This window comes from Peromyscus californicus, unplaced genomic scaffold (genome assembly GCF_007827085.1).
Source record: "Peromyscus californicus insignis strain IS unplaced genomic scaffold, ASM782708v3 Scaffold_17__1_contigs__length_78620276, whole genome shotgun sequence".
Taxonomy (NCBI): Eukaryota; Metazoa; Chordata; class Mammalia; order Rodentia; family Cricetidae; genus Peromyscus; species Peromyscus californicus.
Window position 1 is genome coordinate 4,567,362 of NW_026294469.1, and position 17,684 is coordinate 4,585,045.

Sequence of the window (17,684 nt, forward strand, 5' to 3'; positions counted from 1 at the left end):
CAGAGCCGCAGCGCCACGCATAAAGGGCCAGGCAACGGGAGGCCTCATTCTAATCAGTCCTCAAAGGAGCCTGCCACACAGAAGTGGCACTTATTCTAATTTAAAGCCCTCACGCTTGCTTCTGTGTTGCAAAATTTATAAAAGAATAACTTCATTAAACCGCCCGGCACTTCAAACACAAATGCAAACAGCCGCAGCACCGACGGCACTGGACCCGAGGAGAACGAGGCCAGAGACTGAGGTAGTCTGCGTTGGGGTGCTTCTCTTCCTGACACCACGGCTCCCCGTGCAGCCTTCTTTCACCAAGGACTTGGGCTGCACGGCTTCTTCTGTCAGGATGCCTGTTGTTCTTTCGAGCCTGCCTAATAACAGTGGAAATCACTCAAAGCGGCTGGGCAAGCTGTGTCACAGGCAGAAATACATCTGCAGTCCAGGAATGAACACTGTTCAACGTTCCTTTCCTGGCCTGAGAGGAGATTGATTCTCTACACTCCACTATTACAGCTCCCATTTACTTGGGTATATATTTCAGACTTGCTTAAGTTGTAGCAAAGCTGATGTTAAAAAAGACTTCCCCTTAACCCTGGCACAGAAGGAGGAGGAGGAGGAGGAGGAGGAGGAGGAGGAAGAGAAGAAGAAGAAGAAGAAGAAGAAGAAGAAGAAGAAGAAGAAGAAGAAGAAGAAGAAGAAGAAGAAGAAGAAGAAAGCAATAATAAGGGTTAAGGGGTAACAAACGTCTGCATCCATGCATGGTGCTGGAAGGAAAAAGTACTAGCATCCTAAGCCGAACACTCTGAGGAAAGCTTCTTTTCTCCCCGAATCTCCAGGAAACAGTACAGTAAAATAACTCCAGGCTAGATTCCAGAGCTACACGGCTGCCTGTGTGGAAGCACACCTCATCTTGTGCCGAACTGTCAGCAGACTTCACAGAATCCTATGTATATATTTGAAATGTAATGTAAAGGCAAATCTCACAGCTTGTACGGAAACAGCCACCCTTTGAGACTGTGGGAGGAGCACAGGAGCTGGACTACAGTCCTGTCCTGGGAGAGCCCAAGAATGAATGGCACTTCTCTTTTCCTGTTCAGGGTTCTTATTAAACTGGTGCTAAATTTTGCTTCGAAGAAGACAGAGTAAGCATTCACAAAGGCCCCCAAATGACAGTCTATGGATGGATAAGAGGAACTGGCCTTAGGGGAAACACAACTATACTTCTGCAAGGATCGTTAAAGAAAAACAAAACAAAGCCCCAAACAAAGACCAGCTCACCGTCTTTCCGAACTTTAGAGCGGGGGCCTTGGTCTTGGCCAGAAGGGAGACCTGTGGTAGGGTAGCCATGTCAGGTTGGCTGTATGACAGACAGATGTGAAAACAGCGCTACCATACCCCCCCACAGGAGCTGTGAGTCACACTGCCCCTGGAGAGACAAATTCTCGGGTTCTTTACATCTAAATCATACAATCTATCGAGGTACGCGGGCATTCTTTTTGTCCTCTCCACAAGTGAACTGGGGCTAATCAGATGGAGTGAGTGAGGTAATTCAATTACAGACGGCCTTTATTATATAATAAAATATGGATTATTGATCTTAGGGAGCCATTGATGCATGATGAGGCAAATCCAGGGCCTGAAACCTTGAAGATCTCAATTCACAGCTGTTTTTATTCATGTTTTAAAACTAGAAACTGTTTTCACTTGTGGAAAACCATCAAAATGAAACACTGCTAACTAATTAAGCCCGGTGTTCCAAACAGAATGAATTCAAGGTTAACCTAGAGGGCTGAGCTGGAGGCCTGGGAGGATTCCCTGCAAGGGGTGCAAGTCCCTTGCTGTACCTTGCAGTGGAGGCTGGGGGGCAGCTAAGTGAGTCCACACTGTGTATGCAGTGAAGACTTACTTGGAAACCTGGGATTCACTTCCGAGGCTGCTTGCTACACTTCCAGCGGGCTATTGAAAACAGAATGAACGGCACCTGTTTCCCATTCAGGGTGGCACAGGTGAGGAGGGCAGGCTCACAAGGCAAGTCTGGGTTGTCCTAACAAAGCCCTTTGTCCCTGGTCTCTGAGGGAAAAGTGCAAAGGACCAACCCCAGATCTGTGAGCAAACAGCTCTAAGTGACAGGGTCACCTGGAGAGGTGGGGTCACAGCCAACCCTAAAAAGGGGAAAAAAGAGCTGGGTGCTGTCTGTCCATGTCCCTTGGTCCCTTGTAAATCTGCCCTAAAATAAGACATCAGGGCTGTTACTCATGGTATGCTACACAGTTCGGCTCCACCGTTCCTTCCCCAGATCTTGTAAACTTCTTGCTGCTCTTCCTTCTGACGGGAGTTCGAGTCCTCTGCTCCTGTTTCTGGGCCACATGCACTCCCGCTCTCTCCTGAGGAGCAGCACTAACACGAACATGCTCTCCCTCCCCGTGGTGTCTGAAGAGTGAAGCCAGGCTCTGTGCTTTGGTGGGCACCCCTCCCGCACACAGGTAAACGTTCGTGTGGTGTGTTTTGGAAATGACTCCTGTGAAAGGGAGGAAGGAGGGATGTGCAACGATGCTCGTGCAAAGTTGCAGACTGTTCGTGCGGCTGCAGTCCAGAAAATGAATCCAATTTTTCATTCTGTCATTATAAATATTTCATTGCAAATGGTACTGATTTTCTACAACTGTGGTTAAGCAAAGGGCCTCTGTGTGAATATTTAAGGGGGAAAAAAAACCCTAGGAGGAGGAAGACAACGAAGAAGAGGGAAAAGGGGAATGAAAGGTTAGCAACCAATTAATTTCTTACTTTAAATGTAAAAGGATGCTGGGAGAAATTCAACAGTGATGTAGTGTGTGACTCAAAGAAGAAGAAAAAAACATTTACTCTGCTCTTCTTCTGACAGTTTCTCATAAAATATCTGCAGTCCATCTATCTTTTAGTACTCCAGGCTCCTCTGGAGAGCAGAAAATGGTGGTTTAAAGCTCACTTCAGTGCCAGTCTGCGGGAGATTGCTTTCCACAGGACCCCCGCTGATGGAGGCCTAGGGGAAGAGGCCCAGGAGTTATTCAATCAGTCCGAGACTCTGGGGCGGCTGGGGGTCCTTTGAGGGCTGATTATAAAGCTGCCCTCCTGTTGCCTGCCTCGGAACAGAACGAAATGAGCAGCCTCTCGCTGAGAAGATTCTGCAAGAAGGAATTTCACCTGTCATGGAGTTTGTCAGAATTTCAGGATTTATCCTGGTGCAAAATTAATAAAATACCAACCAGGAATTCAGGCTGACTACTCGCCTGTGTCATCTCAAAGTGATCTTTCACCCAAGAAAACCTAGCTGGCGAGCCCAGCCACTCCTGCCCTACTTTTTCCTTGGGAGGGAGAAGGAGGTGATGTGACAGACACCACCCCACAGCAGACAGGGATGGCCAGCCAATTATACGCAAGGTGGCCCCCCCGGGGGCTACTGTCTTCATGGATGACCTCTGACCTTGCCTTGGCCCTTCCAAAGCCTCTGAAATTAACTGGAGTTTGAGCTTCCTAAATCCATTCTGGAGTCTATAACACAGTAGGTCCCCTATGGCATCCTACCTGCTAAATCACACGCTGGTTTTCCAGACCCTTTAAAGGGGAGTCTAACAGTGGATCATGTTGATGGCACAGGATCAGTAAGACTTACAGATTAATCTGGGATCACCCAGCAACAAGCAGGTCTAGGTTCAGAAGTTTGAACACGCACTCCCTCCTCCCCTGTCTCATTACCTCTGGGCTTCCAGGAGAAGCAGGGAGAGCAGGGACATGTGCAAGCATGGCCTGCAGGCTCAGGGCCCAGGACTTCTCTGCTCTGACCACTTCAGAACCTAGCTTGCAGCACTCTGCTCACCACATCTATTTTCAGTGACATCCTTTGAACTGAGGTCCAGGTAGCCGCAAGGTAATCAGTGTTGAACCCAAAGAAGGGGTGGCGCGTCACCACAGAGACGCTCTGTATGTGGGGCTGGGACGACATTCATGCCACTAGCTGGTCGGTCCACGGAGAGAGCAAGAGGCACTTCTCAGAAGCACTCAGTCAGTTCCCACTGCCGATCCTCAAGGCTGCTCGGGGACAGGATGAACTCGGGTCGCTCTGGCTGCCTGTACTGCATCTCTGGGCTCCCAGGTTGTTGAGGTCACTCTTACTAGATGGGGATTGACAGTAATTTTGGGCTCCAAGTCAGCCATGGTCTTAAGGCATTACTGCTTCTCTGTTTTGACATCACCAGGTCATCCTGCCCACCTCTGTGTTTAGCCAGGCAAGAGCCCTGTTCTGTTTTGGAGAACTACCTTCACAAATCAGTAACAACTGGACAGTATTAACACCAGGAGATAGAATGGGAGGGAGAGGGAAGAGGCTGGCGCGCTCTCTCTCTCTCTCTCTCTCTCTCTCTCTCTCTCTCTCTCTCTCTCTCTCTCTCCTTGCTCGGAAGTGAGCGCACAGATGGTGGTCAGGACATAGGGTGCTCTCAGCAGGCTTCACTGCAGATGCCTTAACTCCACAGAGGAAAAGGGCTTCCCACCAGTAGCGTCATGAATTATAACTGAGTACGGGAGTGAGGTCTTGGTACCTGTCTCACAGCAAATATACTGTTCCATTTTCCTGCACAGTGACCTTTCACCCTTATAAACTCAAAGCATCGCCCAGCACACTGATGATATTTAATGGCAGCGAGTCGCCTTTTATATGTGTAGAAGGCACACAGGCTTAGCAGATGCACCCAGGGTGTGGGTTGGTCAATTATGAAATCAAGCTTTGTTGATATAGAAGAGGAAGCCTTTGATGGCGGAGGCAGGTTTCCCGGGAAAGAGGATGGGCTCTGGCGGCCTAGCTGAGGAGTTGCCTCCGTGCAGGAGGGGGCTGTGTGAGGAAGAGGATGAGAGCCCCGCCCCCAGCCCCCAGCCAGGAGGCAGAGAAGAAGTCTTCCCTTAGCAGACTTTCCTCTCCCACTCAGAAGCCCTTCCTGCCTCCTAAGCGCTTCCCCTGCTTATTCAGCGAAGTAATCAATGAAGGAGACCTGTTATTTTAGGCAGTTTGGAATTTCACTGCTTTAGAAAAAGGACTCCTTTACCCTGCTTTTCACTCTCGTTTAGAGCTCCAGAGTTGCTGTTCCAAATGACAGCACCGCGAGCAGTGCTTTTAAGCACCATTCATCTCCCCCGCCCCATCTCAGGCTTTTACAGAACACCGATTTCCCTCCAATAAGGGGAACTTACTCCTTCATAGCTGCAGGGCACAGCCTGTTACGAGCTGTAGATTCGCTGCAAATATAACAATAAAGGGTACAAATGTGAAGTCCTCTTAAAATACACGCTGGCTCTGAAGCTGCCTTGCCTTAGCAAACCCGATCAAGGGTAGCCTATCAATCTTTCTCCAAATGCTCAGAACAGCTCATTGCTGGGCGGCAGTGCGAGGATCATCACCTCGAGGGATCTAGAAGATGCTGGCCTGAATTCTCTGCTCATTTCAGGGGATTGATGGTTCAAGTCTGTGATTGCCATCTCTCTTTCCCTAATTGTCACAACAGTTGGGTCTAGATGTGGTGTTTTCCAATAGTCAGATGAAAGTTTGTAAACATCAAGGGTTTATTCCTGGCACTTAGTCTCTGCTAATGTGAGGAATCGACCCACGTGTCCAGCAAACATCTAAAACAGGAACACATGCAGGAGTTCCGTGAGCCTGTCTGGACTGCAGAATGTTCTAGACATTTGGGTTTCCAGACTGTTCCAGTGGATCTGACTACAAAGGTGCCCAGGCAGAAGCTCCTGTTCTGTAGTCTCTTGTTCCTAATGGAGGCAGATCCTCCTGTGGTGTGGCAGCAGGCTGCCTTGGCTATGTGAAAGACTGCAGGGCCAGAAAGGCCCAGCCAAGGCAGACTGTGGCAGAGGTGACAAACACTTCCAGGGGGTGGGGAGGGAGGGGGCTGCAGAACTGGCCACAGGGCTGTCGGTACGCCCTAGCTGGATGCTCCATAAAGTCGAGCTGATGGCAGTTCAGAGATGGCCATCTGTCGTCAACTCTGGGCCAGACAAAAAAATAATGTAATGGCAGCTTGCTTACAACAGGGCTGTTGGAGGAGGAAGCTGGTCTGAGAACGAAGAGGTGGTGCTCCCCTTTTTAATAGTGAAGCGCAGCCATCTATATGAACATCAAGAAATTAATGGATGGAGAATTTTTGAAAACTGAGCTGGGGGGAAGTAGCAGAAACTATTCAGATGCAAATAAAGTGTTTTCTACTTTCTGCAATTACCCCCGCTGCCCTGATTTCGGTCACATTAACCACTTGGCTCTTGGATGTCTGACTACCAGGACACACGGTGGAGCAGTGAGGGCCAGACTTAGAAATGGGTGAACCCAGGTTGTGCCTCCAAGCATGCACACGCAGATTAGACATTTGTCGGGACAAAATGGGTAATTGAAAATGCTTTTAGTCCAAATGAGTTCACTGCGACAACCACACTTATCTTTTTGCATGCTTGCTTAATTTCTAGATGTAGTTTTATTAAAAACAAAATAAAACGACCTCACTTTATGATGCATTGTGAATGTGAGATAACTACAAACTTTTCCCTTTATTCCAGAAAATTCCCAGCACTCATGGCAGGGGTGGATATATAATAATGTAACAGTCACGCCAAGGTTAGATTACCTATGCCCCATTTTTGTGTCTGACCTGATTAACTCTCTACCTTCACTGGTAAGGCCAATCAATCCTGATTGAATTATCCAATATTAACAGCTGAAAGTGATCAAAACTAATGGTGAAAACACAGCACCAATCAATAAATCAATGCAAATGATTCGGTTCCTGGAGATCCGATCAAATAAAAGAGATAGATCAATTTAACCACTGAGCAAATTAAGTGGAAGTTGCCGTAGTACCAATTTGCTTCCAAAGCCCCACAGGCCCACAAAGCAAAGAAATGAAGCGATGTATGTAATGGGCCAGTTCCAGAATCATGCACTCATTTGACACAATTTATACTCTTGCAAATCTTGGCGTCTTCCTGATATGTTTAAGGGCTGACCAGGAGCTATGCCGAGGCTCTGTGGTGCTAAGGGACTGTGGCGCCGAGGGGTGCAAAACAGAAGGAAGGGGAGGGTTGATGGTCCTTCCCAGACTATCCTCCTGAGGGACTGTTACAGAACCGGATGTACCAGGTCTAGACAGAGTGAGGGGCAAACGTTTCCATTGGGGGCCTCAAAGGAAGGCCCTCTGAGAGTAGGCAAGGCAGGGTGGGATTGCGACTTTTATAGTTTGAGTGGAGATAATGACAGAAACTTTAATGTCTATGAGAAATAAAAATTAAGCACTTGAAACACATAGGAAAGCTGTGAGAAGATGGGCGTGGGGGCCAAAACAGTTTTCCAAGCGTTCAATTTGGATTTGCTGCAGACAGTTTCCATTCTTCCTGTTTGTGGAGGGATTTCAGGGTCAGGTGGAAGGGAACACAATGACCATACCCACTCCACCTCACTGTCTGTGAAGAGGCAAACAACCCTCTGTCTTGGCCTTAATTGGAGGGAGCTGGCACAGTGTTTTGAAATAAGACCCCTGGAAGCCAGCTTGTATAGTCAGATGCTGAAACAGCAAACCAAGACCTAATGCAAGATGTGGGACAACTGTGGATAAAGACGAAATATGCTTATCAATAAGTCAAGGCATGACTGACTGAAAAATCACGCCAGCAAACTAAGAAAATGGAGTGTCTGATCTCTAGGATGGAGATTTTATTTCTAGAAAATGGCCGATCTTGACTTTGCTCTCGTGGGTCAGCGCTAGAAATGTAGATGCCAGGGAAGCACTGGTCAAGGGCTGTCTGTCTGATGTCCATCTTCCTTACCAACCCAGGGAAGAAGGTCCCTCCAGGACTTCCGGGCTGGAGAGTACAATGCCCTCTGCTGGAGTCGTCCTAACAAAAGATTACATACCATCTCATGTAAGAGTAATTTACCTATATCATACCTCTGAAAGTTGAATGGAAATATATTTTGAATTATTTTTGGTATCTCACAGCATGATTGGTATCATGGCACATGTAAGATACGGAATTATGTTTTTATGAGTATTTTTTTTTTTTTTTAAAGATTTATTTATTAATTATGTATACAATGTTCTGCCTGCGTGTACGCCTGCAGGCCAGAAGAGGGCGCCAGATCTCACTACAGATGGTTGTCAGCCACCATGTGGTCGCTGGGAATTGAACTCAGGACCTCTGGAAGAACAGCCAGTGCTCCCAACCGCTGAGCCATCTCTCCAGCCCCTTTATGAGTATTTTTAACTCCCCCCAACCTAATAACATCACTGGGACAGTGTACTTGTGATTCTGACTATTGACAAAGGACCTCTAAATGCCTCAATACACATACTTTGATAATCTGAAGCACACAATTGCAGCACCTATACTGAAAGGCCAGCTGAGAGCCAGTTAGCAAGGGACCCAGTGAGCCACATTTCAGTACTGTCGTTGTCTTGTGCGTCCCTGCTCATATACAGCAACTCATTTTTCTCTCAGAAATGTGACCATAAACCTCAAGCACTAGTAAAACTGTGGCATGAAAAATATGCATCAAAATCAGGTGACATGCCGGAAGAGTGATTTGAGGGGGAAATCAAACAGCTGCAGAGAGGTTGACAAATTTAAACTGCAGTGATGTCTGGAATAACACCCCATCCCCCCCAGCAGATGACTACTGTATTCTCAATGTGGAGTCACTGCATTTGCTACGACGTAATGAAGAGAGAGGTGAAGTAACAAAATAGTCTGGATGCGAAAGGAGCCGAAATGCCAGCTTCCCAGAGTCTAAGCTCAGGTAGGCCAATCTGTTCTACCTCACTGCAAGAATTTCCCGTCTCCATTAAATCACTCCGTGATGGCCGACTTCCTCAGAAGCCAGGAGGGAGAGGATGGCTAACACAGCCACTCAATCGCAGGTGTTCCAGAGCTGTCAACTGAAGAATGACTGCTGTGCTGTAAGGAAGTGGACCCATTTGACAGATCTTTAACATGCTCCACCGCATAAGCCACTTTGGATACAAATGTGCATCATTGGGTACTATTCTTGACCACGTCATGCTCTCTTAAAGCGGCAGCCCTATGTTCTGCCTTGAAGATTTATTTTACTATTTCATTTATTTGCATGTGTGTGTGTGTGTGTGTGTGTGTGTGTGTGTGTGTGTGTGTGTGTTTACGCGTGCATGTGCAAGCATGCACGCAGGCACTCACATGTGCATACATTTATATGGAGGCTTGTGAAGGCCAGAAGAGGATATCAAATCTCCTGAAGTGGGAGTTATATACAGGGAGCTGTGAGCTGCCTGACATGGGTGCTGAGAACCAAACTCAAGTCCTCTTGCAGGAGCAGCAACTGCTCTTAACAGCTGAACCATCTCTCTAGTCCCATAAATTCTGCTTTAAAAAACCTCTGCTGTCTATTAGGGAAACATGTGAAACCCTGAACACATTCATTTATTTTCCAAATAATATAAAGTTCTATTTGTTGAAATAATGGGCTTTTATTCCCAAATACCTTTCCCTTCTTACCACATGCCTTGGCTAATACGTCAGGTTTTCTCACAAGAGTCTGTGTGTGTGGGTGGATGGTAGCGCTCCAGGAAAGCACAAGGATAATATCCCAGGAAGAATGAAACACTATACACCCATATCCCCGGACTTTGTGTCAGCAAGATTACAGGGTTGACTGGAGATGAGGGCTGAACACTAACAAATAGTGTATATCCCTGTCCTACATGGGGTATTCCATAGAAAGAGGGTTCAGACTGCCTGACTAAACACAGTGACAACCAAAGATGTTCAAAGAATAAGACTGAGTGCTCAGTCTCCTGAAGAGGGACCGCACAGGAGGAATTACTTAAATTTGGATTGGTTTTGTATGTAATACAAGTGAAAGAACATCCCCCGTATATATTTGTATTTATATACATACATGCCTATGTAATTGTATTCTCACACAAAAATGTGGTAACACTCCTTAACATCGCTTCCTCTATCGGCTATCTACCCATCTATTCACACATACAGGAAACACACATATACACATCTATAAACACATACATAGAGGTAGATTTTATATCCAACAAGCAAATGACTGTCTACAAAAACTGTTTTCATATTTCAACTGTGAACTAGTGAAGAAAATGTCATAAGATCATGTCTGCGTCATTGAAGGATATGCCATAGTGGTACTGCTGAGCAGTTTAGAATGTTTATTCTATGCTTATCCCATTATTCTTACCCCAAAGTAAGAGGCAGATAATTTGAATGCTTTAAGATCTCTTATATAATTTCAGTTCTTGGAGATTTAATTTCATGCACTCCTGTGCAATGCCCCTTCTGAACTTTAATGGTGTAAAAAAGTAGGTGAGTTCCAGTGCCTTAAAATTTAAATTTTTTTCTTTACATAACAAGGTACAAAGGACAGCAGCTGATAAATTAGCTGGATCTTTCCATTCTGTTATTTTTGTGATAGTATTTTCTACTGTAACCTTAATTTCAGTTCAATTTTCCTGCATCCTAGCAACGAAAAGAACTCTGTTTTCTATTTATTTTCTCTACAGGATATTAATCAGTATTTTAAAACCACATGAATTTCACTTTCTAAGGTAATATGGGTACTGAAAGAATAGGTACATGAACTTCTAGGGTCAAAATGTAAGAGTAAAGAAACTGTCAAAACTAGAGGAAGTCAACTTGATCCGTTTTCGCTCAGTGTTGCCGAAAGTAGGGCCAGTGCTTTTGAGAAAACAGACCTTTAGATGCTCCCATGGCTGGATTACAGCGTTCCAAATACTGAATATAAAGTTAATATTTCATCTCAGATTTGCAACAATTATCCTTCGTAGCCATCAGTGCTGTTCTTATTTAAGGAATGGTGCACACAGAGGCAGAGTATTGGTATTGACATCAAGACAAACACGCATGTTCCACAGCTCTGGACCACACAGCAAACCTCCTCTGGCTCAATTAGAGTGAATGAGTCAGAAGTGTCTTAAGAGCCTTCGTGAGGCCACAGAGATCCAGGGTAGAGGGGAGAGCAGTGTGTTCTAGAATGTCTACCATGATGCTTCCTGGGGGACCTCTGTGTCCAGGGGGACAGAGAGAGCAGTGTGTTCTAGAATGTCTACCATGATGCTTCCTGGGGACCTCTGTGGTTGCCTAGATCCTTGTAGGGTACCTGAAAGATCAACACTACTTCATTGCACCATTTGACATTGTTTGTGTAAACACTCTCCTCCTCACCTCAAGAGGCTACAAGGAGGTGTGCTGACATCACCCTGTGGACAGCCCATTCTCCCTATGTTTAACACACTTCTCAATCTGGAAGTTAGGGGAAAGTAATGGATTACTATAAAATATCAATAGATGGAAACCCACATAAGCCAAAGCTCTTTAAGGTCCTTCAAGAAATTTCTGAGGTGATTAAGGCTTCCCAGGATCAGAGAGCTGGAGAAATATACTTCAAGAGAGTGAAGATCGTATGTTCCAGGAAACCTCCTTTTTGGAAGGATGTGTCTAATTGTGTCTGGTCTAGTGTGGGTCACAGGTCACTACCACCATAGTGCTGAGCTCTCTCTGTGAAAGACACTGAAGATACCCCAGGTTGGCATCTGCCCTTACAGTACCAAAGTAGAAGTCTAGTGAAGCATTGAGATGTGGGATAGGCTTCAGTCCCTACACAATGTCTACAACTTTCATCCCAAACTGATACTTCACTCTGTTTCAAATTTTCCATACTAATGAACAGAACAACTGAGTGTTTTGATCTTTTACAGAGGCATAAAGACCAAGCCCCATATGGTTTACTCTTTAACACATGCTGCAGTAAAACCAGTATTTTCTTCATGAAGGAATGTAATGTTGTTTTAGTATGATAAAAGCACAACTTGGACTCTTTTCTATCCTTGTACTTGGCAGACACATGTGATGGGATCCAGTGCTTAGAAGTAATAAAATGTTAAATAGCGACTTTAGTTTTCTTTCACTGCCTATGGTGTAATTCAGTGGGTTCATTTAGCTCCGAAATGTCACCTAACTTAGTTGTTTAGAATAATAACCGAGTAGACAAACTGTAGATTCTCCATTCTGATATACAGCTCCTCTAAATCTTGCACCACCAAAACCACCCTTGTAGCCGGGGCATAAAGATGGCCTACAGGTGGCAGGAGGAGTTGTAGGTAAGAACAGGGTACGTCTGTGTTGCTTGGTCTTAGCTCTGGGCATAGAAATCAAACCCACACCCATTTCAAGCCAAAGAGTACTGTCGGTAATGTTCATAATCAAAGATTCCAGTTCAGCTCCGCTCCACTTTCCCCACAGGAACCAGCAAGGGTTAAGAAATTTCCTCATGAGGATATTCCAGATCTTACTCTTTTTTCTCCTTTTAAGACGCAAAAGGCAATGAAAGGGTCATGTTTCTCTTTTACTGACAATTCCAGAATAGAATCCATGTTTCTCTGTCTTTGTTTCTCCTCTTTTTTTTTTTTTTTTGGCTTTCTTGAGATAGAATGTCTTTGTGACTTCATAGTTTCTGTTTGTGGGGCTGGCCTTGAACTTGTGATCCTGGGATTGCTGGCATGTGTCACTATGCCCTTTGAATCTCATTTTCCTTCCCCTATTTTCCATGATGCCTGGGTTACCCCAATGCCTTGTGCATGACAGCAAGTACTCTACTCCTGAGCTGCATCCTCAGCCTCTTGACTTGACTCCTCTTTTTTAGCTTCTCTTCCTGAGAGTCACCCAAGCAACCAAACATGCATGTTTTATGTCTTATACCTTATATTTATATCTATAGTTTCATTTTCGCCTTATAACAACCTGTGAGGGTGAAGTTTGCTTCTTTTTCATTGCATATGAGGTTCAGAGAAATCATGGACCAAGACCAGTCACACATCTAGTAAAGGGTACACTCAAGGCCCAAGTCAACACCTTGGGGTACTCGGATTTCAACCTAAAAGCTGCGGTTTCCGTAGTAATTACTCGGTTGCCTGATGTGGAACAAATACATCCTGGAAAAGTAAGAGTATAGTTTCTTTCATGCCTCCTCCCGCCATCCCTCACTCTCCAGTGTTCAACCTTCTGGACAACAATGACTGGATATCCATCCAGCATGGCTCCCAGTGGGAAAACAGTATGAATAAAACAAGAATTGGGAGAATGAGCTATGACAAGTGAGGTGAATGATCCTGCAGTCCAATAAACCTGACCCCTACATCTTTCATGCTGGGTCAGAAGGTCCAATTATAGGTCTCTTCTAGTTCTTTTTATGATTGACAGCAGCCAGAGGCAAAATTATTTTGGTGTCTATTAATCTGGTCTCTAATTTTCTTTTTTACCCCCAAACATACAAGAGCATCAGAGTAGCCCAGGGTAAGAGAGATTCTGAATCCATAGTTAAGATGCTCTGGGAGAGTACCAAGCGAGCTCAGTCACAGCCTTCCTCAGGAGGCATTACCTGCAGCTCTGTTTGGAAGAAAAACTTCTGTGGACATTGTGTGCAGTCGTAGATCTTGTCTTCTTGTCCATGGGCAGAGAATATGTGCTGCTGCAGCTTGTTAGCTTGGACAAACACTGAAATGACAAAGAGATGGGAACGCGGTTATTGCACTTTCACTGTGTGCTGAGCCCACGAGTCGCCATCAACAGGCAGCGGGGGGAACCAATGGCGCACCTCCTGGGCATGGCCGGCTCCTGACGTCTGGGGAGAGTGGGATCACAGTTGCACATGGCTGGGCCCTGGCCTTTGTTAGCATGCCCTCTACCCAGCACCCAATGCAACCCAAAGATCTCCAAAGCAATGGTTTATGGAGGCCCTGCTCCCCTATAAATCTTTGAAAATAAAAGCTGAGAATTTTAAATACACAGCTCTGTCTCATAAGAAATGACTCCTACTTTGCACAACCTACAGGTTAAGAAATCATGGCTGCCCAAACCCTGTTTATTGCATTTGCCTAAAGTTATAGCTAGCAAACAGTTCTCCATTTAAATGTGTTAATGCTAAAAATTATATCCCCCAGCTACTCTGGGGCACTGTCTATAAATGTGCAGCAGAACGGCAGGTAAATTCTCTTTGGATACTTTAAGATCAACTCGGTCTACACACAGAATGCAAGGGTTTCAATAATATAAACATGTTCAATTTTAATGACTACAAAACAAGGCCCTAAGACTGTGTAACAGTTTACCTAGGAGACATACTATTAATAATTAAATTGTATATGCCAGAGGCGCTGTTTGGGTTGGCAGAGCTGACTTCTGATGGATGCCTGGTGCACTGTGACCTAAAAAAGTTTGCATCTACAATATTAATCTGTATAGGCAGGGAAAAGACTTATTAGAGATGCTGCCGTTTGACTTCGGCTCCACTCTGATCATTAAAATTATTCTAATTGCCAGACAACCTATAATATTACAGTATTGTTCTTGAGAGTCATACATTTTAATCACATTTCTCATTACCTTAAAAAAACCTCTCAGCTCTCCTTTCGCACCCAACATGCTTCATATTGGAAGGAAGGTTTGATTTTTCTTAACTGTTATTTCCAAATGACTTCAAGATACACTAACACAATCACATCCATCTGTACAGAGACCCAGACTGTTCTTGATGCGGCTTTGCTTCCTTACACAGCTAAACAGCAACAACAAAAGTGGGATTTCTATTCAGGTTTGCACACACAGCTTCATATGCTTTATGTGGCTCTGGCTGCAACACGAAAGAATTATTTTATTATTAATTGTGCAGACTTGATCCAGTCTCCCTGTATAAAGACTTACTAGGTACCTGGACATAGGACCTGGGTTCTTGACTCTTTGCATCTTTAAATTCATATTCAGAGTGACAGTGTAACAATAGCTTTAATAAAATAAAAAATTAGAAGAGTAAACAAAAGAATCAGGATAAGCAGATGAAATGGGTGTGTGAAGGCCCGTATTAAAGGCACAGTAATCAACATACTTAGGGTGTGACTAGCATGAGGTGTGAATGGGTGTGGCCCTGTGTTTCTATTTTATTATAGAACATAAACCTATGTTATGAGGGTAAATAATCAATGCCTGTGATTTTGCCCTGCAAACAAAGAAGTTACTTTTGAGGGCAAGATACCTGTAGCTCTGCTTCTACACAGACATTCTTTCTCTTGATGGACTTGGCCACCAAGTCCCAGACACATGCAAAATAAACACTGAGGACTTTTTAAGCAGCTTTGACCTTCTTGGGTCAGCAGTAGAAACATGTATGATTATACTTCGGCTCCCATGGGCTTCCAATAATAAATTCTGATTCTCTGTGTGTGTGCGTGGGTGTGGTTACCTCTGACAACTGTACCACTGTAACACCTAATAAAGATTTCCTAAAATTGTATAGTTCTATGAACTTTTAAAATCCAATCTGACAAGAAATAAACATCTATTTCAATCTGTTTACTAGTTCAGAGAAGTTTGGGAGTATTTCAATTACACAGACACACAGACACACACACACAGACACACACACTAACTTTTCATGAAGATGTTATAAAAGTCTCCAGGTTGATGTTACATATATGTGGAGCACCAGGATCACAATTTCAATTGAACATCAAGATGCTGAAAGGCAGTGTGGCCTTGGTAACCTTTTAACATCGAGAGGAAGCAGAGTGAACCCAACATGGACGTCATTTTCCAAGTGGAGAAGTGTAAACTTGGGCGAGAACTTGAAATGCCATTTGTTCATCCTGACAGTTAACCTTCCCGCCCGGCTCAGCCTCTAAAGCAGACTGCAATCAATAATGCTAATCAGCAGAAATCAAACATCTTCCCCAAAATTGAACAGGAGTCGTTGCTGTAAAAGGCCAAGCAGTGGGAAGCCCAGTTGGGAGGCAGGACGTGGCGGGCCGGAGCGCGCACACGGGCTCTGATGCTGCTCTGAGAAGTTCCTCACCTGTGAAACAGACAGGGCACTTGAAGGTGCCTCCCATCCCTTCAAAGCTGTGCTCGATCAGGTGGCACTGAAGTTTGGCGGGGGAGTCGAAGGTCTGGCTGCAGAGTTTACACTCGTGGTTCAGTCCTTCATCTGTGGAGGAAGACACATGGCAGAAAAGGTGAAACCCACCACCTCTGGGACGGACCAAGGGTACCCTCACGGCAGGCACTTGCCACCACCAAATATAAATACGGAGTTGTGCATAACTACACCACCTAGAACACGCCTGATCCCTAAACACGTAGCAGCAGGTACAGCTTCTGGCCATCTTACATTATTATTGAGTTTATAGCAATTTAAAACATTTAAAATTTAAAAGCCGATAATCAGAAATCATATTTTACTTTGAGGCTTTTAGTGTATCAATAGCAAGGTCTCCACTTTAATGATCATGATTTTATGGGCTCTATAGTTCCAAAGGCCTAAGAGAAAGAACGAGAGAAAAGTGGAATGGCTTCTGGCCCCTCTGCTTTGCCCAGAAGACTGTAAAGCTTCTTCTGTCCCTGTCCATAAGTTTTCTCAGTGTTCCTCTAGTACAGACTCCTACTGCCGCAAGACGCTCTGTGATTCTGAAGCATCAGTTCATACGGCACTCGATGAGGGCTCGCTTCTCGGCTTTGCATTCCTAGCCCATCACATTCAACCCCAGGTCACTGATCCCCTAACTTTGCTTGACAGTTGTGATTTTGCCCCTGGCTTCTACCTGTCTACCTGTCTCGTCTCTACTTTTCTGAGATCCAGGCTCACTTTTGACAAGTTCTAGATCATAGCTATCATAAGATGGTAGAAGAAAGGTTTTGATTGGCTGACAATTGCCAAATTAACAGTTCCTAGTCTAGCTAGACAGCATCGCCCTCACTAAAGCTAACAACTTGGTGTATGACACAGCTTACTGTGTTTCCCAAGCTGCAAACATGTCTGCAAACATAGATCCATTCAACCTCACAACAAGTCATGAGGAATGCCGTATTACACCCACTGAGCAGATGAGAAGCCGTGACCCAGAGAACTTAGAATTTTTTCTGAGTCAGAGGGGCTAATAATTAAAGGACCCAGAACTGAGACCAGCAGTTTGGCCTCAGGGTTCATGAACTTATAGACAGGCTATGACATAACATACACCTGCTATCCCCAAGATGACTTGTTAGGAAGAGCAAAAGTCAGAGGCTACACTCTAGCCTACGCCCTTACTAGGCTAATCGCCTGCCTTCTATTTGCAAAAGTTAGAGATATTCCTAAGAGGCATCTCTGTCAGACACACTAAGACCAGGAGTATAAGATATCTTTACACCCTGGGAACAGCAAATGTAAAGTCCAAAGGCATTTCCCCAATTCAAAGGCAACTTCCCGCATAGGTGCTTCCCTGGTTGGGATCTGGCAATACGAAGGTCCAATTACAAAGCGAATTATTATTAGCTAACTAGGAGCGAAATCACTCTATTTGTATTCCTAATCTTTCTTCTCACTTAAGTGTGAGCCTTCCAAAGCAGAGGACAGGAATTTGTACAAGGAGAGAGCAAAGCACTAATTAGGCCCCAGTACAGCCCCCATTTCACAGGAGATGGAGACCCACTCTGTATTTGGGTGGCGCAGCAAGAGCCTTGATTATAATTATGTAAGGAGAAGTTTAATTGTGCCTACTAACACGGCACGGGGTTATACAAAAAGCTTTAGGGATTAGATAAGATCAATTGTTCTTTCTTTTCTT

The 17,684-nt window shown here is 44.8% G+C and overlaps 1 protein-coding gene across 4 annotated transcripts in view; it reads right to left on the reverse strand.

Annotated features, from left to right (window-relative positions):
* Znf521 (zinc finger protein 521) overlaps positions 1–17,684 on the reverse strand; it is a 296,890-nt gene that overhangs the window by 14,039 nt on the left and 265,167 nt on the right. For all 4 annotated transcript variants that reach the window (XM_052741578.1, XM_052741577.1, XM_052741575.1 and 1 more), the window contains 2 exons: positions 15,935–16,066; positions 13,469–13,584 (listed from right to left, as the gene is read on the reverse strand). In XM_052741578.1, coding sequence (XP_052597538.1) covers positions 13,469–13,584; positions 15,935–16,066 — 248 coding nt within the window. The remainder of the gene's footprint in view (positions 1–13,468; positions 13,585–15,934; positions 16,067–17,684) is intronic.